The sequence below is a fragment of the Coenobita brevimanus genome, chromosome 8 (genome assembly GCF_032717465.1).
Source record: "Coenobita brevimanus isolate Jiangsu-jjx chromosome 8, ASM3271746v2, whole genome shotgun sequence".
Taxonomy (NCBI): Eukaryota; Metazoa; Arthropoda; class Malacostraca; order Decapoda; family Coenobitidae; genus Coenobita; species Coenobita brevimanus.
Window position 1 is genome coordinate 43,033,164 of NC_136961.1, and position 23,374 is coordinate 43,056,537.

Here is a 23,374-nt window from a genome sequence, read left to right on the forward strand (position 1 = left end):
ACCATGCAGCCGGCCATTCGACTCATCACCGTTCTTGTCGTCATCTGCCTCAGGTGAGTGTGTGTGTGTGTGTGTGTGTGTGTGTGTGTGTGTGTGTGTGTGTGTGTGTGTGTGTGTGTGTGTGTGTGTGTGTGTGTGTGAGAGAGAGAGAGAGAGAGAGAGAGAGAGAGAGAGAGGGAAGATGCATGGAAATTGTGTGTGTGTGTGTGTGTGTGTGTGTGTGTGTGTGTGTGTGTGTGAGAGAGAGAGAGAGAGGGAAGATGCTTGGATATTGTGTGTGTGTGTGTGTGTGTGTGTGTGTGTGTGTGTGTGTGTGTGTGTGTGTGTGTGTGTGTGTGTGTGTGTGTGTGTGTGTGTGTGAGAGAGAGAGAGAGAGAGAGAGAGAGAGAGAGAGAGAGAGAGAGAGAGAGAGAGAGAGAGAGGGAAGATGCATGGAAACTGAATAAGCTAAGAAACTGAAGAGTAACTGAAATGGATGGTCGATCGATGATGATGTACTGATATATGAAAAGTTTGACAGTTTATCTCAGTTTTATTTCTTTACCTGGAAGTCGACGGTATAACTATCCCACAGATATATATGTTTATGTTCTGCGCATATGTTAAGAAAAAAAATATATATATAGATCGGTTTTGCTTGTAAGGTGGAGTCGGTATTTCGAAGGTTTGAATGATGGGTGGGTAATCGTGTGCTGGTCATTTTACTGGACACAGATCTCCTACATTTTTTTCCTTATTCTAGTTTTTGGATACTGTCACCTAATCTTTCTCGGTACATAAGGAAATACCTTGCACTACCTTGACGCACTAACTATGAGGGGGGAGAGGAAAGGGGAGACCGAGGATGAGCTGGATCGGAGAGGTATGAGAGACAGGGGTGTAAGCTGAGGGAGGGCAACGAAATGGCAGGGGACAGGGGACCATGGAGATGATCTGTTAGCGGATTAAGACGTCTGGCTTCAGATAGATAGATATGCTTATTCATTCCGGGTGCTAACAGACGAATTTATTCAGCTTAGGAAAACAAAGTACTGAGGAGGTTCAGAATGGCTTTACCCCTCCACTTCGAAAACTCTCTCCAAAATCGTCTGGAGGTGGCATGAATAAAAGAAAAAAGATGTCACCATAATGTAGGGGTTACAATTTAGATGATAATGATTATGATGATGATGATGGTTTTTTCTGAAATGTCGGAATGATGATGATGATGATGGTGAAGAGGGTGGTGACGGTGATGAGCTTTTGAAATATCAGGCAAGTGGCCGGACAGGTCAGGGAATACTAGGCTATATTAAAATTCGTCCCACATCTCACCCCTTCTCCCACGGTACCGCTGACTTACCCGCTATCGTCCCCTTTATATTCTCTGGTTTAGTACGTGATAGTCTGTGTCAATACTTCATCCTGACATCTGGGGTTGGAGAGGGGGGTGGGTGTTTGGGTAGGGAGTGGGGGCGCCTGGGAGAGCGGGCTATTCTCACGCTCTTTCCCCAATTCCTCATGGCCGTATTTCAGTCGCTTTGTAGATTTCGCAATGCTTCTTCCTCAGTTAATTATTCTGCCTATCACATCTGTTTATCCTCTTGCATGTTAGTTAGAGAACCCATGTCGAAAAATCATATAAAAGAAAATATCATGCAATACAACTATACAGACAGATTTTGATAAGTAGACACAGATAAATACGGTAGATAGAAAGATACATATATTGACAAATATTAATAGACAGACAGATAAATAAATCGCCCATAAAGAAGTGCTACGAATGCCCCAGTGCTACTCACAATGGGGTCTCTGACTCCTTGTAATACGGACACTGTTCTAGCACTACCACTCACCCACCCTCACGTACTTTCGTGTGATCCTGGTTGTCCTTTTATCGCTGCTCTACTGTGTCAACATCAGTATTTCCAACCTATAGTTGTCACTTTATAGTTACTTAACACTGTACTCATTCTTGCTTGGCCTTCAGCAACATCATTCCGTAGAGAGTCGGAGTTTGTACTAAAAGGTAAGCGAAGAATGTTAATTAATAAATAAATTTAAATCTGTTCGCTCTTCTTATCACTCAGGACTGGGCGGACTTTGACTCACTCTCAACTGAATAATAAGCTGGAATAGAACACTCGATCTGTCCCGACCAAGAGAGGCTTAACAGTACCAGTATTAACACTATTATGATTCGGTCTCAGCTCAATAAAAGAGCCGCGCGTTGGTTGGAATAAAATACTAGAGTTGTCACGACTCAATCCGGCAGTAACAGGCAAAAAAAGATGTTATCCTGTTGAAGGGGTTAATGGAGACTATGGAACGTCTCCTCAAAGCTGAAGAGTATCATGAGGTAAAGGCAATAATAAAGACCGCAACGGACTGAAGGGGATGAGTGTGTTGCTAATAGCTATCAAAACATCAGACAGATACCGCTGCTATATTCATTTCACGCCTCCAGAGTAAAACCATTCTGAACATTTCTGGGTGGTGGTGGTGGTGGCAGTAGTAGTATTGTAGTAATATAAACGGCACTAAATTGAAGGGGTAGACTGGTGCTCATACCGAAACAATAGAAAAGCATCTATTACACCTCTGAGTAAAATAATCTGGTGGTAACAAATATAAAGACGGCACCATACTTAAGAGGCAGAGTTGCCAAAATCCAACTACCAGCAAGTGCCACAATAACGCCTCTTCTGAGCTAAACAGAATAATCATTAGCGGTAGCATATATGAGGTGGACTGTTAATGCGAATCTACAAATCCTACAATTTACTCTCTTATCTCAGTATCATATTTGGTGGTAGCTGTGATGAAGACGGCATCGCAGTTAATGGGTACAGAGTTGTTTATTGCGGAACCACAGTAATGTCAATGCAACATTTCTAAGCTCAACAGAATCATCCATGGGAGTGGCAATAAAGACAGCTCCTCTAAGCTAAATAATATTCTCCCTGGCTCTCGCAGTAATAAGGACGGCATGGAACTGAAGAGGCACTGTTGCTTATTGCGACTACAAACAGATCCCGGTATGACATCTGATTACATTCATCTGATGGTAAAAATAATAAAGACGGCATCGCAGTAAATTGGCGTGTTGTTTATTGCGAAACTACAAACAGATGGCGGTATTACATTCCTCTCGCACCCTCAGCATGTAACCAAACGGCACACAATTGCCAAATAACACAAGAGGCCCTCATATTTCAGCTGCTGAGCTGGCTACGGTCCTCTCACACTCGCCTTCTTACTTGATCTTAACACTTCCCACAGAACTGCCTCTATCTGGTATATCCTTCCTGCCTTCAGAGGTTATTTATCTTAGGACAGACATTTCGTTCTGAAGCGAATAATGAAGCCTGTGTCGATTACATTCATCTCAAGATTTCTCGAACTGGAGGGGTTGGATGTTCCTTTCTTCCCATCACCTCTAGGCAGCTCTCCTAAGCTCATTTATGAAGTGTGATAGTTGCAAGAATAAGATGAAAAAGACGTCATCAAACTGAAAGCGTTCATATGTCGGTTACTGACCCTGAGATGCATGTTGTGGCTGTTGATTATTACGGTACGCATAATTATTACACACACACAAGCAAACAAATGCATGTACTCAATGATGCGATCATTGTGCGCACACACACACACTACAGGCAAAAATACAAGCACAGTCAAACACACCCCAACATCCAGTTAGCAATGAATGGCACACACACACACACACACACACACACACACGTACATACATACGGCACATAAACAATGACACTGAAAACATGCATACAAGTTCACATTCAACAGCCAGCACTGAGAATACTGTACATGTACTGTATATGTGTGCGTGTGTGTGCTTTATGTGTGCGTGAGAGTGCTTGCGTATACATGTACTGTATGTGTATTTGCCTAGTTTAGTTACCATTAGTATACGTGTGTGTGTGTGTGTGTGTGTGTGTGTGTGTGTGTGTGTGTGTGTGTGTGTGTGTGTGTGTGTGTGTGTGTGATGGTATGGGCAGCAGTGAAGGAGGGATGATGCGGGCAGGGCGGTAGCGACAACACTAAATTCAGAACCTGCAGCGGCTGGAGCAAAATTTAAGCGTGGATGAGACCTTGGACAACGTTTTTCTGTGTAAGGCCCCACCACGCCTTGTTGCTGTGCACTGCCTCTACAGTTCAGTTTTAAAATCACAAAGTTTTCCGAAACGAATATTTTACATGTAGATGATCATTACAAGAGGAAATGATGAGTGGGAGAAAGGCACAGGTTAAAGACTGAATTCTTTATTCTCTCTAACGTTTCGGGATAAACAGAACCTGATGACTCTGAAGATGGGTTCAGTGCAGTCCGAAACGTTAAAGAAAATAAAGAAATCAAACTTTAACTCGTGTCACTCCCCCACCCAGCATTCCCCCTCCGTATACGTCACACTTACTGTGGGTACTGCATGTGGGCCACTTTCCTCTCTGACGTTCTTGACTATTCCACTGCGTCTACTTCACAATTTTAGGCATTTCCGTCACTTTCTCTGACGCATCATAAATAGTCTACTGTACGACCGCATTGCGACTATTTCACACTTAAGGCATGTCCGTCACTTTCTTCACTGACATATCATAAACCTGATGATGATAACTGTGCAGCGGACAATTACCTGGCCTCCTACAGCTAAGGAATATTAGCCAGCTGATGGAAAGGGAGAAGCCAAACAGAAATATATAGGGGAACTCTTGTCGCTTGTCCCCAAATGTGCGCCATCTTCACTTATTCCACAGTATAATACTGGGACGAGTCAACTTTTTCATGTTAATAATTCTTCCGAGTAAAATCGCTTGACCGCAGTAATCGATGAATTTATAAATCAAATGTACAGAGCTTGGCAACACTGGAATACATGATTTAAAAAAATGGTAATACCGGAAATAATGTGACTGAGCACCAATGGACGACATAACATAATAAATTTGGCACGGTAATACTGATCAAAGTTTGGCTACATTGAAACGTACAAGATTTGACATCACTGGAATAAACAGAAATACATCTTGCAATTAACATAAGCAAAAAATGTTTGGTAACAATGGAATAAACACTACAGTAGTCTGGCAAAATGGAATAAATGTCTGACCACACCAGAATATATGATAACAGACTGGCCAAAGGAATGAAAGACAATATGTGCCACCACCAAAATGACAAGATTAATAACTCTGGTGAAACGGTAACAGGCATGAAAAACCTGGAATAAATAAAACACCTGACAACACCGGAATACACGATAAAAGGCTACATAACATTGGGACTAAAAGATATTCTTAACAATGGAATACAGTATAAAGTAATACGCTTGGCATCACTAAATAATGATAATAAACATAACATACTGGAATACACACGACAACAATAAAATGAAACTAACATTTACCACCACAACAGTACAATATAAGGTTGGGAAATTTGGAGTGAATGACAGAATTACCGCAACTAAATATACAGTATAAAAAAGATTTAGCACAATGCACTTAATAGCCTTGAAATCACTGCATTATTCCAACCTTACAACGTGAAGTATATATTTAATTCTTGCTACCACCAGATGCTTTTATTTTACTTTAGACACACTTTTCGAAATGGATGGCTTAGTAGAGCTTCCAATAACCCTTTCACTACTGGAAGTCTGTCCAAAACTGAATAAGATTGTCTGGTAGATGAAGGGATAAAATGTAAAATTACAGCATTGGACTGAAGTGTCAAATACAGAAGGCATTTATTTGAGTACACTTAGCAAATCCGAAGTAAATAATAAATGACAAACTGGAATACTGATTCAAACCATCCCTACGATGACAACACTTGCTGCCTCCAGACGATTGTATCTCATATTCAAGAGGACGATAAGAGCTATATTTATCCCCCTACAATCCGAAAAGTCTATCCTAAGCTGACAATCGTCTTGTAGTAGCAATAATAAAGAAATGTCACGGCGTCGTACTGGTGACCATGTGGGTTGGTGCAAAACACGGAAAATCACCATGCTCACCAACCACAAAGAGGTCTAGCAATTACACGTGCAGGGAAATGAGATGGAAAATTGCTGATGTTAAATACTGTTCTTGTGAATGAATAGTAATAGCATTCCGATACGCAGTTAAAGTAGTGAACGGAATTAAAGGGACGGGGTAAACATCAACACGCATGACTACTGGTTTTCGGCATTTAGGAAATAAACTACTGTTTCCAGTGTCTACACTTACCTTGCGGCGTGCAGGGGATATTGGCGATTTTTTGGGTGGCACTCGGTTCCAGGAATTATCATGAAAAACACAACACACAAAGAAATAAAACAGTACCAACAAGACGAACACCTGATCAGCGGCCATCATACTCATTATTACCACATCTGCCAGTTGGCGTCGGTAAGTTCTTCGCTGCTTCACCTGAATCATATATCTCTAAATATTGGTCAGTGGACGAGTAGCTGAACAAGTACAACTTTGAAAAGCATAAACAGGAAGTAATCTGCACTGTAATAGTCAAGAAATGTTGGAAAATTGTGAAGTCTATCCCATCTACTGTTTGTCACCTTGACACCATGCTCTTCGCTTGGACAAAATCTTACCACTTTCGCTCTCCAAGCACGAGCAATTATGTAACACATCAGAACTAGTAATAAAATGTATATAATGGGCTACAGGTTTGTATATCGCATCATATATGCGTATGAGTGCAAAATAATTACTCATAATTATTATGGAAGTATGAGTATCGTTTCCCTGGCTGTCCCTACAAACAAATGATGCCAACCGCCTCCTTGGCGATATATTCAATATCTTACGACGCCCAAATAGAAGCATCCCCCCCCCCTCTCCAACTTATAGTATTTTGATCAAATTAATTAGCTCGTCTGGTGCAATTCAAAACAAATTTCAAATAATTGGCATATACAAATTATTTAAGGCTTAACAGATCATTTTTATCGCCGTTACGTAGGTCAACAAAGTGTAACAGTTACCTTCAAATCATCGTCACATGGGCAATCTGGAGATGTTAGATTCTATTTTCCTTAACCCCTTGATTACTAGAGTCTTGTCCTAAGTAAGAAAATAAATCTGGTGGTGGTAGGAATATTTGAAAGTACCTTACGTCATCGGAATAAGAATCCTTTCAATCCGGAGTTGCTGTTTTTTTTTTCCCTTGCTCTCTCCTCTCCAGACGATTGGATTCAAGAATGCTCTGGTAGTGGAAGGGTTAATGAAGGCAATGCCTAACGTCTACATGCCGGAAAATCTACCTTAGTCTCAGAAAAAAAGAATATGAAGATAACAAGAGTAACAGAGAAGTACGTAATCGACGTGTTTTTTTTTTTTTTTTTGAAAGATTCCCTGCACATATAGTGCAGGCCGGGCCATACATTAGCCCGGTCAGTGGTGTATGGGCTGATTAAAAAAGGGTAAGTGGGGAGAACAGGACCTGGGGAAAGCCCAGCACACACGTCCTGTCTCCTGACTTTGTGGTGTGTGTGAGCCGTGAAGTGAATGACACTATTACTCATCCAACTCCTTCAATCGAATGACGTCTTTTTTAGTATCCTTGCTGCAACCAGATGGATTTTATTCAACGCTGAAAAGGCCTCTCGTACCGAAGGGGTATACTGACACTGTATCTAACCCGAGCAGTTCTTAGAGGATCTGAATGCGATATCCGTATCACAGTAACGATAGTGGGCATTGGTGCCAGGAGTGTGAGAGTTGCTAGGGATCACAGTATGCTGGTGTGTCGTAAGTGATGCATCAGGCCTACGGAATGGGCCTCTAATTTATGTCCAGAGGGGAGTATCAAGTTCTTCCTAGCTTATGTTTAGAGTAGGATGCACCCCCCCCCCTCCCCACACGCACACCAACAAATCGGACACATAAATGAGCAGAGAGAGAGAGAGAGAGAGCTTCCTAGCTGATGTCCAGTTTGCATTAAAGAAAAAATTCAGTTCCTAATGTACACTGTTCTCGATTTGTGTGTTGCGTAGGGAGACTTTGGGAGCGCCACGCTGCGAGACCGAGGACAGCACGCAGCCCGTGGGTCCCTGCAAGTATGGGACGGTGCGGGACTGGTGCAGGAAAGTTGTGTGTGCCAAGGTAATGTAACACACACACACACACACACACACACACACACACACACACACACACACACACACACACACACACACACACACACACACACACACACACCTCTTGCAGCCTCCATCCTCTTCACAATAGTTTAATTTAGGAAATATAGAACAATTGCTTTAAGTTCCTTGGCTTCCTATAAAGCTGATTTGCCAGTTTCCCACAATTTACAAATACCAGGTTAAAGGAGAGTTGATATTCTGAAACACATCCCCCCTGAAGTTATGTTGCATCAGAACAGATCCCCACCAACTCAAAATCCTGACTGTTTATAGTATGGTAACTTTAATGTGTCTTTGCCTTCAGGGTCCCGGGGAGGTGTGTGGTGAGGAGTGGTGGGAGCGAGGCCAGTGCACCCTGGGGACCTACTGTGCCTGTGGTCGGTGTCATGGATGTGCCGCCAATCTCGAATGTCACTTCTGCTAGGTGATCCTCGTATCACCTACACTCTCATCACGTCTAAATGCCCCTCAGTATTGAGTATCGCTTCGAGTGGGTGACCTCTGCTAAGTGTACCCTCATATCACCTCCAGAACTCATCACTGCAACGTGCTCCTCAATTTCGGTTGTCTCACATCCTAGGTGCCAATCCCGTAACCTACATTCATCACTTCTAAGCGTCCTTCAGCCCATGCAGGCGTCCACTCTCCTTCGTCCTGGCGTGGGTCTCAACACCATACTTGTACAGTCAACAGAAGAAGCAAGGTTACCCATAGGTTCTGTAATTTTTCTTTTTTGCTATATCTTCAGTCAGGAACAGATGTATTGATCGCTGGCACAAATGACTTCTACTCACATACTGGAGATTTGGGGCTACGGTGGATCGGTGGTACAGTGCTCGTCCTGCAAACTGCGTGTTCCCCTTGCCTAGGATTCGAAAACCAAGCCCTGGCGAACATTTAAAGTGTGTGCTGGTAGTATGACCTTTCAATGATTGTACAGTATATGTTCCCACCTTGCTGACCCACACCTATGATAAATTCACACTGATGCACACACAACCAGTAGCTGCAGCCCTAAGTTCAATTGAATGTGAACCCAGCGAACCACAGGACACAAACTCTGCAGTCCACCGTCCTCCTTATACAGGGTGGGGGCGAGTCCAGGTACGATTGTGCATCCAGGTAGCTTCCTCCGTCAGGGTGAATCGGCGTTACCGCATGTAGGCGTACCATTCCAGTGCAGCAAACACAAACATTGCAAATACAACACGCACATACAGTACTCTTATTTACAGACGCCCCTTCTGCGTTTTTATACTTCACCAGTATAGGGAAAAACTAATTCTGATTGCTACCCTCCCTCTTAGAAGGTCCGGTCTTTCACAGTGGACCTTCTCCTTGTAGTGAAGGTACAGCACTGAAAATGTGTCGATTGTGAGGAAGCAACAAACACAAAATCAGTGTATTTGAGCTATCATGGCACTGAAACATGACTGAAAGATGACAATGATACCAGTGTGAGACAAGACACTGAAAAAAGGCAATGAAACAGGACTGAAAAGACAATGAAAAAAAATCACAACACTGATACAAAACACCAAAATAAGACAAACTGGTTTAAACCTTCCCTTCATTACATCAACACAGTAATACAGTAGTAGTTGTAACTCCAGGATCGTCTGAATGTGAACCCGCTGGACTGGAGGTTGAAGCTCCCCTCCTGCAGCTCACCCTCCTCTATTAGGTGGATAGGGAGGGAGATGAGGGAGGTTTGTATAAGTAGGCAACGGAGCAGCTCGGTTATATCGATGTCCTCTCACGAAGGCATCCCTCTCCAGTACTTCTATAAACATAAACACATATAAATAAACATATACGGTATAACTAAACTACATATCAACAATGTATACTTTATATTAGGAACAAGCGTATTATTCTTCTTATACAATGCTTCACAAATACCTAAACTGAAACGTAATAGGAAATATATAAACGTTCATTAATGTTTGCATAAATATATATATATATATGTGTAATAGCACGTTCTATATAATGTGGTGTAACATATTTTGTGATAAAGAAGTACAAATATAATGTTAGGATAATATCGTCCATGTTTGTCACACTATCATCTTCATTAAATCACTTATCGGTCATTTATCCTTATCAAGTTATTGCATTACATCATCTACATAGCAAGACTAACCTTAGGTACACCAATTTGGTGTCATAACAGGATTCGTAGCACATTTTTCGTAGCTCATCATTTTACCGCAGGTTATTATCACCTTGTGTGTTATCGCGATTTAATACCAACATGATTTATATCAGTGACACACAAGCACATAATAAAGTGCAACAAAATAAAATCGCTGAGGAAAATGTGCAACGAAGTATCCAAAGCCACACAAAATGCGACCGTCAGATTCACTACAGTTCTCTATCTACGTGACAGGCTCCATCTTTCCACAGCTGCCCCCATCCGTGGGTGCATCATCACCATCGTCTTTCTATCTCCGATGACTAATTTCTGAATATGCTTAACCCTTTCAATCCAATTACCCTTTTTTGTTTATTCGTGCTACATCCAGACGACTTTATTCCACTTCGGAAAGATCTTAAATTTGAAGGAGTTAATGAAGCAAATATCTACCTTCTCCAGTTACAAGAGTACTTCCCTACCTGAATATAACCCTCTGAAGATAGCAAGAATAATACATAATCACTGTACTGAAAGGGTTATCTAAGGTAAAGTACAAGCATCCTTAAAATCCGATATGGTTGTACAAGATTTAACTAGAAGGTAAAATTCAAAGACTTTGAATTTAATTTCTAGCTGTGACATCAACCACCCATAGATAAATTTCATGTCATGACTGCAGTTCACCTGCTCTGATTCCACAAGGCTCTCGATATTATTTGCTCAGAAAAGCACAATTTTCCTTTTGAATCTGGAGATTATTTCCTGTTTTTTTTTTTATTCTTGATACCGGATTAATATCATATACTACTTTCTTATCAGGGTAAGTGTTCATGCAACAAATGATGCAAATAGCTTAATGTACTCATGTAATAAAGGATGCATAACGAAATGCTTTCTTTTACCCTAATCTATTACGGTAATTCAAAGGATGACGCCGCTAGGATATGGAAACACCCTGATCTAGGATACAGATACACTGGAGGAAGCATCTTGTTTCTTGCAAAATCATTAAGTAAAATACCCAGCAAAGAGTGAGGCAGCAAAAGGGGAAACTACTTACATCGATATTTGCTTTCCTGTAATACTGAGTGGTTGAAAAATACCCTGATATTCCAAGCCATTTCACTCTTGCATGGTGTGTGTGTGTGTGTGTGTGTGTGTGTGTGTGTGTGTGTGTGTGTTTTAAGATGTGCTATTTACTAACTCGCAACCCCTTCTTTAGCAAACTAAGATGCAAAACATTAGCGCTGAAGCGATATGCAGTTAATGGCAAATAATTCAGATTTCATAAACTGATATATTTCAAGACCAGTACTGAAATATAACCATGTAAAAAGATACAACTAACTAAATCACTCTGTGGCCACTTCTGCTTTTTTTTAGAAACGGGGTGTAGTCATGAGCAGAAGATAGCCGACATCCCCCCCCCTCCCCGTGCCAGCATTATGCCTTGCCTTCCATATTCCTGTCTTACTTGGATTTCATAACGAATACTTTCTTCTCATACTCTTTCGTCTTCTTTTTTGTTTCATATCACATAAAAAGGATTCATACAAAGCCTATCGCCACAGGTGCTGGGGGTGCGTCGGCGACTATTGCTCATGCCCGTACCGTGTCAACCCTGACTGCATGGGCTAAAAACTCTTCCCGGTTCAAAAATTTACACTCTGGGGGAATTTACATGTATAAAAAATAAATGAAGTAAATGTGCCACCTAGCATCGTTAAATTTTGTCAGATCCTGTGAGTTTTTAGATACTATGCTGCGATTCACATGATTCCTGTAGGCGGCCTATTAACTTGTGATGGGCCACGTATTTCGTATTTCTCACCCGCGAATGAAATACACGTACAAAATTAATTAAAAAAAAAAAAAGATGCACAACAAACATTAAGACAGTACAACTCGAAGGTTAGTGTCAAGTTATCTTTCAAATACAAGCGAGATCTCGCATTACAGTACTAACTCATCTTGAGTACAGTAACCACAGTACATGTCATCTGTCTGGGGACCTTCTGTAACAGATGTTTCGTGCTTTCTGTATACTGTATATGAAATAAAAGTGCGATGCTGTGTGTGTGTGTGTGTGTGTGTGTGTGTGTGTGTGTGTGTGTGTGTGGTGGGGGAGGGGATGTACGCAATGAACATTAGATCAGCTACGAAGCTCCTCTCAGCTCCTTCCTTGGATCAGCAGCAGCCACAGCTGCGCTTTCCCTCAGTGCCCTGCGAGTTCTGTACCCTCTAAATCCTGCCTGTATTCTAGTAGCAGCTGCATCTGGAGCTAATTTGCTTTTGTTGCCCTCCCGCCGCCCTGCCTTCCTCTTCCCTAGATGCTTTCTAGTTAGATATCCACGAACTCCTGCTTGCAGTGTGACAGCAGCCTTCGTCAGCTTCATCAAATCAGCACTTTCAATAGGATCAGTAACATCATTAGTAGAGGTAGCACTTTCTTTCTTGTTAATTTGAATTCCATCTTGTACACTTAAATCTTCCTCCTCTCTTCCAGAGGTCCCCTTACTAGATTTTCTGTTTAGAAGCTTTCGGGTTTGGTACCCACGATAAAGTGCTTGAATGCATATTGCTGCCTTCTCTTTTCGTGCTGCAGAACTTCTCCTTCTTGCATAATTCCTTTTCTGACTCACCAGTGTTCCTTCAAGTTCAACCAGGTTCTGCTTCTGTTTCCCAACTGATGTCATACATTTGGCTTTTTTAAGACCTTTACGTGTTTTGTACCCACGGTAAAGTGCTTGAATACGTGTTGCTGCCTTGTCTTTTCGTCCCAGACTTGCAGAGCACCTTCTACGGGTATTACAGCTTCTGGACGGACCATTTGTTGTGTGACCGCTGATCTCCCGCCTTGTTCGATAGCCTCTGAATACACTTTGAATTTTGGTGGCTGCACGGTGAAGTGCCTCCTCCTCGGCAGTGGTATATTGCCTATCCATTACAGGACTAGCCTCTCTGCTAGACACACTCGACCACTCACTGTCACCTCCTTGCTGCCACACATCTAGACTGTCAGTGCAGACCTTTGCTCCCTCCCGTGTTTCATCGCTGTCCTCACTCAAGGTGTCTACATTCGTGATTATTATTTCTGGCTCCTGAACACCATGTTTCATTGTCAAGGATGAAGACGCTGCCTTACCTGGAACCTTTCTTTTATGTCTCTTACGAGCCAGGTGACCTCTGTATGTAGCCTGTATCTTTGTTGCTGCTCTGTTTATAACACCACTGTCAATTCCATTTATTGAATACATGCAGATATTGGCACTGTTAACTGATGTCTCATGTGCTAAACTGTCTGAATCACTGACAGGGAGTGCGTGAGAACCCAGATAACTGACATCATCATTATCTCCAAACTCTTTCTTGACATCAGTGTTTAGGGAAGAAACATTTTCTGTGCAATGTACATCTTCTTGCTTCCCTGCTGTAAGTTCGCTTGTTAGATTATTTCTGGTTTTGAAACCCTGGCATGATGAGTGATTCAAAGTTGCTGCTTTCTCGACTTCCAGGTCATTTATATCTATATCTATCGCAGACTCTTCAACTTTAACTTCCTCTTCTTTGGAATCCTGCAAGTCTTTCCTGGTTTTAAAACCTCGGTACGATGACTGAATCATTGTTGCTGCTTTCTCAACTTCCGGATCACTCAGATCTATATCTATTTTAGCCTCTTCAGCTTGAACTTCCTCTCCTTTGGAATCCTGCAAGTCTTTTCTGGTTTTAAAACCTCGGTACGATGACTGAATCATTGTTGCTGCTTTCTCAACTTCCGGATCATTCAGATCTATATCTATCTCAGGCTCTTCAACTTTAAGATCCTCTCTACTGGAATCCTGCAAGTCTTTCCTGGTTTTAAAACCTCGGTACGATGACTGAATCATTGTTGCTGCTTTCTCAACTTCCGGATCATTCAGATCTATATCTATCTCAGACTCCTCAACTTTAAGATCCTCTCCTTTGGAATCCTGCAAGTCTTTTCTGGTTTTAAAACCTCGGTACGATGACTGAATCATTGTTGCTGCTTTCTCAACTTCCGGATCATTCAGATCTATATCTATCTCAGATTCCTCAACTTTAAGATCCTCTCCTTTGGAATCCTGCAAGTCTTTTCTGGTTTTAAAACCTCGGTACGATGACTGAATCATTGTTGCTGCTTTCTCAACTTCCGGATCATTCAGATCTATATCTATCTCAGACTCTTCAACTTTAAGATCCCCTCCTTTGGAATCCTGCAAGTCTTTTCTGGTTTTAAAACCTCGGTACGATGACTGAATCATTGTTGCTGCTTTCTCAACTTCCGGATCACTCAGATCTATATCTATCTTAGCCTCTTCAGCTTGAACTTCCTCTCCTTTGGAATCCTGCAAGTCTTTTCTGGTTTTAAAACCTCGGTACGATGACTGAATCATTGTTGCTGCTTTCTCGACTTCAGGATCATTCAGATCTATATCTATTTCAGGCTCTTCAACTTTAAGTTCCTCTCCTTTGGAATCCTGCAAGTCTTTTCTGGTTTTAAAACCTCGGTACGATGACTGAATCATTGTTGCTGCTTTCTCGACTTCAGGATCATTCAGATCTATATCTATCTCAGTCTCTTCAACTTTAAGATCCTCTCTACTAGATTCCTGCAAGTCTTTTCTTGTTTTATAACCTCGGTATGATGCTTGAATCATTGTTGCTGCTTTCTCAACTTCCGGATCATTTATATCTATAGGTATATCTATCTCAGGCTCTTCAATTTTAAGCTCCTCTCCTTTGGAATCCTGCAAGTCTTTCCTGGTTTTAAAACCTCGGTACGATGACTGAATCATTGTTGCTGCTTTCTCAACTTCCGGATCACTCAGATCTATATCTATTTTAGCCTCTTCAGCTTGAACTTCCTCTCCTTTGGAATCCTGCAAGTCTTTTCTGGTTTTAAAACCTCGGTACGATGACTGAATCATTGTTGCTGCTTTCTCAACTTCCGGATCATTCAGATCTATATCTATCTCAGGCTCTTCAACTTTAAGATCCTCTCTACTGGAATCCTGCAAGTCTTTCCTGGTTTTAAAACCTCGGTACGATGACTGAATCATTGTTGCTGCTTTCTCAACTTCCGGATCATTCAGATCTATATCTATCTCAGGCTCTTCAGCTTTAACTTCTTCACCTTTGGAATCCTGCAAGTCTTTCCTGGTTTTAAAACCTCGGTACGATGACTGAATCATTGTTGCTGCTTTCTCAACTTCCGGATCACTCAGATCTATATCTATTTTAGCCTCTTCAGCTTGAACTTCCTCTCCTTTAGAATCCTGCAAGTCTTTCCTGGTTTTAAAACCTCGGTACGATGACTGAATCATTGTTGCTGCTTTCTCGACTTCTGGATCATTCAGATCTATATCTATCTCTGGCTCTTCAACTTCAAGCTCTTCCCCTTTGGAATCCTGCAAATCTTTTCTGGTTTTGAAACCACGGTAGGAAGACTGAATGATGGTAGCTGCTTTTTCTACTTCAGGATCATCAAGATCTATATCTGCCTTAGGTTCTTCAAATTTAGCTGCCTTTTCTTTGGAATCCTGTAACTTTTTTCTGGTTCTAAACCCTCGGTATGAAGACTGAATCACTGTAGCTGCACGTTGAACGTTGGGATCATTCATGTCAATGTCGCATACAAGGGTGTCAGGTTTTACATCACCTATGTTTGAATCCTGCAAGTCTTTTCTGGTTTTAAAACCTCGGTACGATGACTGAATCATTGTTGCTGCTTTCTCAACTTCCGGATCATTCAGATCTATATCTATCTCAGACTCTTCAACTTTAAGATCCTCTCCTTTGGAATCCTGCAAGTCTTTTCTGGTTTTAAAACCTCGGAACGATGACTGAATCATTGTTGCTGCTTTATCAACTTCCGGATCACTCAGATCTATATCTATCTTAGCCTCTTCAGCTTGAACTTCCTCTCCTTTGGAATCCTGCAAGTCTTTTCTGGTTTTAAAACCTCGGTACGATGACTGAATCATTGTTGCTGCTTTCTCAACTTCCGGATCATTCAGATCTATATCTATCTCAGACTCCTCAACTTTAAGATCCTCTCCTTTGGAATCCTGCAAGTCTTTTCTGGTTTTAAAACCTCGGTACGATGACTGAATCATTGTTGCTGCTTTCTCAACTTCCGGATCATTCAGATCTATATCTATCTCAGACTCTTCAACTTTAAGATCCTCTCCTTTGGAATCCTGCAAGTCTTTTCTGGTTTTAAAACCTCGGTACGATGACTGAATCATTGTTGCTGCTTTCTCAACTTCCGGATCACTCAGATCTATATCTATTTTAGCCTCTTCAGCTTGAACTTCCTCTCCTTTGGAATCCTGCAAGTCTTTTCTGGTTTTAAAACCTCGGTACGATGACTGAATCATTGTTGCTGCTTTCTCAACTTCCGGATCATTCAGATCTATATCTATCTCAGACTCTTCAACTTTAAGATCCTCTCCTTTGGAATCCTGCAAGTCTTTTCTGGTTTTAAAACCTCGGTACGATGACTGAATCATTGTTGCTGCTTTCTCAACTTCCGGATCATTCAGATCTATATCTATCTCAGACTCTTCAACTTTAAGATCCTCTCCTTTGGAATCCTGCAAGTCTTTTCTGGTTTTAAAACCTCGGTAAGAAGACTGAATCACTGTTGCTGCTTTCTCGACATTAGGATCATTTACATTTTTGTCAGTGTTCATATTTTTTGACACTTTTGAATCACGTATGTTCTTCATGTTCTTCCTTGTTTTGAAACCCCGATATGTTGCCTGGATTATGACTGCTGCTCTTTGTAGTCTAGGATCACTTGCATCTTTTTCACCAGTGCTGATATTCTTATGGTTGGTTGCTTCTGACTGTTGCGCAGTTTCCTCAGATTTTCTTGCCTGTAGTTGCTTCCGCACCTGATACCCTCGGAACCCAGCCTGAATCTTGGTGGCTGCTGCTGCTTCTCTCTCATTTTCTTGAGTTATCTGTAATACATTTATTCATTAATGTATCACTACAAATTTCACGAAGTCAGTAAGCTACAATTACCATTTTAGAAACAATGAATTTAACTTTATTTTAAATTATGTTTGATGAATGGCAGTAAATTACATGAATTTTACAAGCATAAGGAGCAATTACTTTAGCATTGTTCTGAAACGTTGACAATTAATTGATGATAACACTTCACGACTGAAAACTGATACGTTTTTAGCAAGTTGGCTACAAGTGCGAAAATAACATACATCAGTGACGAAAAGCACACAGACACCACACGAACACTGATGCAAGCACAACAAGCAGTTTCTTTATATACATGCACTACAACACTGAACGATGGATGTAAGAATAAGATCACGCACACACTATGCAATGGCACAGACTGAATGAAACTTGTTGAAACAGAAAGAAAACAATATTGATATAAATTAAAACAAAACATTTTTACCGTCACAGGGAATATTTATACGAGTGTACCTAAATTTAATGCCCGATTTTCAACCATCAATATTTCCATCCTTAGACTAATTTATATGTTTATGAGGAAATTACAATGAAAGCCAAAGATTCTGTGCTACAGGAGTTGCAGGGGAAGTGCACGTGAGAGGATCACGTTTAGTTTCCATACAAATACAGTCAATGCAGTTGGTTTTATACAGCATTAATATTATAGTGTGATTGTTCTGTCTGTGTATTAATTGAAGGGGGAATATTTAATAAAAATTGGGGAGATAAAACATTTGGCAAAATTCAAATAGTCTCTTCCGTCGATATATTAAATTTATATTGTACGGCAATTTACTTTTGCTTTCATCTTAACTCTCTATTTTAGACATACTGATATCAGCAGTTCCACATACTGTATAAAGTGATCCACGTCTCACATAGTGATGTGCTGGGAAGTGCAAAGATGGTGGGGGATCGTTCAGTAAAATGCATCCTGTGAGTTATTAGAGCTGGGTGAGCAACATATACTGTACATTGAACAACACGGGGGGATGTAGTGAGTTGGGGGAGCAGAGACAACACAGGCAGATGATATTGCCGGTGCAAGTCAATGTTTTCACAACTTTACTGATATAAATGCATATTCTGTCCTTATTTCTGGTCATGTGGTGCAGTCAACAAGTGTCGATCATGTTAGCACCCTGTAAGCTGTCATATCATGACTAGGCTACATCAAGTGACCCAGCCTCATTCCTGGCTGATGATGCTGTTGTTTGGGTGTATAATACAAGATGCCTCACGCTGGTGACCCGACTTTCATTAAGCAGTGGCGGTCAACTCACTGGTGGTCATTTATGCACTCTCCAGCATCAAGGCTGACATGCTGGAATCCTGCTGTTGTGACTTCAGGTGGTGAGGGTCCAGACGCTCAAGGTGGGTACCCTTACCATTCAGTACGGAAGTTTCATCCCGGGCACTCGTGCATTGGAAATTAAGTCCACTGTCTGGATTCTTGTGATAGCTGGACACCACCTCATTCTCACGTTCCTCCTTAATGATGGTGTAGGTGCGGCCATAAGGTGTGGATGGGACAGGAGGTGCCAGGTTTGGCGTAGGGGGTGGTGTGGTCAGGTCTGACACATCAGCTCTTGTCATACTCATATCTTCTGAACTTAACATGTCATTTTTATTCACAGTCGTATCTATGTCAGTGATGGCATCAACAGCATCTACGTCCTTTACGCAATCGTGAATATCTGTTATTTCCTTGTCAATGTCTGACTTATCTTGGATGTCATAACCAGCAACTTTGACATCCTTGTCATTACTGTCATCCCAACCAGTGGCATCCTTGGAATTCATGTCAACACCTGGGATTTCCTTGTCATTACTGTCAGTACCACCAGGGGCATCCTTGTCATTACTGTCAACACCACTGACATTCCTGTCATCACCAACATTATTGCCATCACTAATTGTGACACTGTTATCATCACCAACGTCATCCTTGTCATTACTGTCATCAACAGCAGTGATATCTTTCTGATTGTCATCACGACCAATGACATCCTTGTCATTAGTGTTATCAGTACCAGTGACATCTTTGTCTATACCATATGCGACATCAGTATCTTTGCTGTCAATACTAGTGACATTCACACATTTACTGTCAAGAATACGAGTGAAATCCTTGTCATTACAGTCACTACCAGAAACATCTTTGTAATTACTGTCACCATCACCAGTGACATCCTTGTCATTATTAACATCAATAGCATCCTTGTCTTTACTAACACCACCGGTGGCATCTTTGTCATTATTAACATCAGTGACATCCTTGTCTTTACAAACATCATCAGTGACATCCTTGTCATTATTAACATTAATGACATTGTTGTCTTTACTAATATCATCAGTGACATCCTTGCTATTAGTGTCAACACCAATGACATCTTCTTTACTGTCATCAACACTAGTGACATCTTTGTCTTTATTGTCATCACTGTCCGTGACATTTTTGTCATTACTGTCATCAACACCAGTGACTTCTTTGTTACCAACATCAAGGACATCCTTGTCATTACTGTCATCACTACCAATGACATCCTTGTCATTTCTGCCATCAACGCAAGTGACATCCTTGTCATTACTGTCATTACCACCAGTGACATCCATGTCATTACGGTCATTACCACCGGTGACATCCTCGTCATTACTGCCATCAACACCAGTGACATCCTTGTCCATATTGTCATTACCACCAGTGACATCCTTGTCACTACTGCCATCAATACCAGTGACATCCTTGTCATTACTGTCATTACCACCAATGACATCCTTGTCATTAAGGTCATTACCACCAGTGACATCCTTCTCATTACTGTCATTACCCTTGTCATTACTGTCATCAACACCAGTGACATCCTTGTCATTACTGTCATTACCCTTGTCATTACTGTCATCAACACCAGTGATATCCTTGTCATTACTGTCATCAACACCAGTGATATCCTTGTCATTACTACCAGTGACATCCTTGTCATTACTACCAGTGACATCCTTGTCATTACTATCATAACCACCAGTGACATCTTTGTCATTAATATCATTACCACCAGTGACATCCTTGTCATTACTATCATAACCACCAGTGACATAGTTGTCATTACTGTCATTACCACCAGTGACATCCTTGTCATTACTGTCATTACCACCAGTAACATCCTTGTCATTACTGTCAATACTACCAGTGATATCCTTGTCATTACTGTCATTACCACCAGTGACATCCTTGTCATTACTGTCAATACTGCCAGTGACATCCATGTCATAACTGTCATTACCACCAGTGACATCCTTGTCATTACCACCAGTGACATCCTTGTCATTACCACCAGTGACATCCATGTCATTACTGTCATTACCACCAGTGACATCCTTGTCATTAAGGTCATTACCCCCAGTGACATCCTTATCATTACTGCCATCAACACCAGTGACATCCTTGTCATTACTAACATCAACACCAGTGATATCCTTGTCATTAATGTTATCAACACCAGTGACATCCTTGTCATTACTGTCATTACCACCAGTGACATCCATGTCATTACTGTCATTACCACCAGTGACATCCTTGTCATTACTGTCATTGCCACCAGTGACATCCATGTCATAACTGTCATTACCACCAGTGACATCCTTGTCATTACTGTCATTACCACCAGTGACATCCTTGTCATTACTGTCATTGCCACCAGTGACTTCCTTGTCATTACTGTTATCAACACCAGTGACGTCCTTGTCATTACTGCCATCAACACCAGTGACATCCTTGTCATTACTGTCATTACCCCCAGTGACATCCTTATCATTACTACCATCAACACCAGTGACATCCTTGCCATTAAGGTCAATACCCCCAGTGACATCCTTATCATTACTGCCATCAACACCAGTGACATCCTTGTCATTACTAACATCAACACCAGTGATATCCTTGTCATTAATGTTATCAACACCAGTGACATCCTTGTCATTACTGTCATTACCACCAGTGACATCCTTGTCATTAATATCATTACCACCAGTGACATCCTTTTCATTACCACCAGTGACATCCTTGTCATTACTGTCATTGCCACCAGTGACATCCTTGTCATTACTGTTATCAACACCAGTGACGTCCTTGTCATTACTGTCATTACCCCCAGTGACATCCTTATCATTACTACCATCAACACCAGTGACATCCCTGTCATTAAGGTCATTATCCCCAGTGACATCCTTATCATTACTGCCATCAACACCAGTGACATCCTTGTCATTACTAACATCAACACCAGTGATATCCTTGTCATTACTAACATCAACACCAGTGACATCCTTGTCATTCCTGTCACTACCACCAGTGACATCCTTGTCATTACTGTCAATAATATCAGTGACATCCTCGTCATTACTGTCAATACTACCAGTGACATCCTTATCATTACTGTCAGTACTACCAGTGACATCCATGTCATTACTGTCATTACCACCAGTGACATCCTTGTCATTACTGTCATTACCACCAGTGACATCCTTGTCATTAATGTCATAATCACCAGTGACATCCTTGTCATTAATGGTATCAACATCAGTGACATCCTTGTCATTACTGTCATTACCACCAGTGACATCCTTGTCATTACTGTCATTACCACAAGTGACATCCTTGTCTTTACTGTTATCAACACAAGTGACATCCTTGTCATTACTGTTATTACCACCAGTGACATCCTTGTCATTACTGTCATTATCACCAGTGACATCCTTGTCATTACTGTCATTACTACCAGTGACATCCTTGTCATTACTGTTATCAACACCAGTGATATCCCTGTCATCATCAACAGTAACATCCTTGTCATCACTACCAGTATTTTCCTTGTCATTACTGTCACCATCACCACTCACTACATCCTTGTCATCAACATCCGTGACATCATTATCATTACCGGCAGTGACATCTTTGTCATTAATAATATTGACATCCTTATCATTTTTACCAGCGGGACCTGTGTCATCATCACCAGTAACACCCTTCTCGTTACCGTCTGTGGGATACTTGTCATCACAATGTTTTCCCATTGTTACGTCCTCCCCTTCTGTGGCCTGAGCTTCATTCTTATCATTGGTATCATCAACTAGCATAGCCTTGTCGGTGTCACTAGGACCTGTCACTGCCTTGTCACTAACATCAACACCTGTCACATCCTTATAATTACTGATATCATTACTTGCCAACTCCTTGTCATCGGTCTGATCCTTGTCACTGGAGTTGTTACCTCTCTTGCTTGTGTCAGTGGGATCCTTCATCATACACATGGCATCCCAGTCAACAACAACAACTTCTTTTTCATTCACATCCCTATCAGTACCTATTATGTTTTTGTCATAAATATTTGCTTCACCTGCTACAGTCTCATCATCCTTTACATTTGTCGTAATCGTGTCATCTTTCTCAGTATTATCTGCTGTCATATTCGTGTGGTCTATATTTTTGTTCACTGATATATCGTGGTCATCAACATGATCTCCAGTTCTCGTGTCCTGGCCTCCTGTCACTGTTTCTGTGTTTGTTACAGTCTCATTTGGCGTTACATCAACCCCAAGTTCCTGTTGCAGGTCGGTCTCTAAACTGCTAGATTGGTTCTCAAAATCCTCCACTTGGATGGTTCCCCGTGGTCCTCCTTCAGGCAGGTGGTCGCTAGGTGATGACAAAGGCTGGGTGACACTTGCAGGGTTGGCGTCTGGATGAAGGTTGGAGGAGGCATCGCTCTGCTGAGGGTGAGCAAACGCTGCATGATTTGTTTCTTCATTACTCGACCCTCTGGAGAACTAGAGGAGTTGTGAATTCGTGTGTGAAGAACATTTTGACGACCAATGAATTTTCTCATTAAAAAATACAGGGTGAATACAAACTGTCTTAGCAGTTTCATTCTCAAATAAAATCGTTATGAAACAATGCAGGCTGTATTTATTGCATGCCTGTTTTCTTAAACAGAAATTATCATGGTTAAGGAATGACTCTTTATATTTTGCTCTGCCGCTTACGTAGCCATTATTTAGATAATCTATCACC

The 23,374-nt window shown here is 41.3% G+C and overlaps 2 protein-coding genes across 2 annotated transcripts in view; one reads left to right on the forward strand and one right to left on the reverse strand.

Moving 5' to 3' along the window:
* Positions 1–9,007, forward strand: LOC145405706 (neuroparsin-A-like). The gene is made up of 3 exons (XM_080276972.1): positions 1–53; positions 8,007–8,115; positions 8,458–9,007. The coding sequence occupies exons 1-3, from the start codon at positions 4–6 to the stop codon at positions 8,575–8,577; spliced, it is 279 nt and encodes a 92-aa protein (XP_080133098.1). The 5' UTR covers positions 1–3; the 3' UTR covers positions 8,578–9,007.
* Positions 9,008–9,525: 518 nt separating this feature from the next.
* LOC145407795 (uncharacterized) overlaps positions 9,526–23,374 on the reverse strand; it is a 58,551-nt gene continuing 44,702 nt past the window's right edge. The window contains exon 4 of the mRNA XM_080278659.1: positions 9,526–17,285. Coding sequence (XP_080134785.1) covers positions 12,453–17,285 — 4,833 coding nt within the window. The 3' untranslated portion in view covers positions 9,526–12,452. The remainder of the gene's footprint in view (positions 17,286–23,374) is intronic.

Bases quoted from the DNA above. Each gene is read 5' to 3' on its own strand.
- LOC145405706 (XM_080276972.1), top strand. From the start codon at position 4: ATGCAGCCGGCCATTCGACTCATCACCGTTCTTGTCGTCATCTGCCTC. The intron at 54-8,006 runs GTGAGTGTGTGT...TGTGTTGCGTAG, and splicing joins CTTGTCGTCATCTGCCTCAG to GGAGACTTTGGGAGCGCCAC. The intron at 8,116-8,457 runs GTAATGTAACAC...CTTTGCCTTCAG, and splicing joins GGAAAGTTGTGTGTGCCAAG to GGTCCCGGGGAGGTGTGTGG.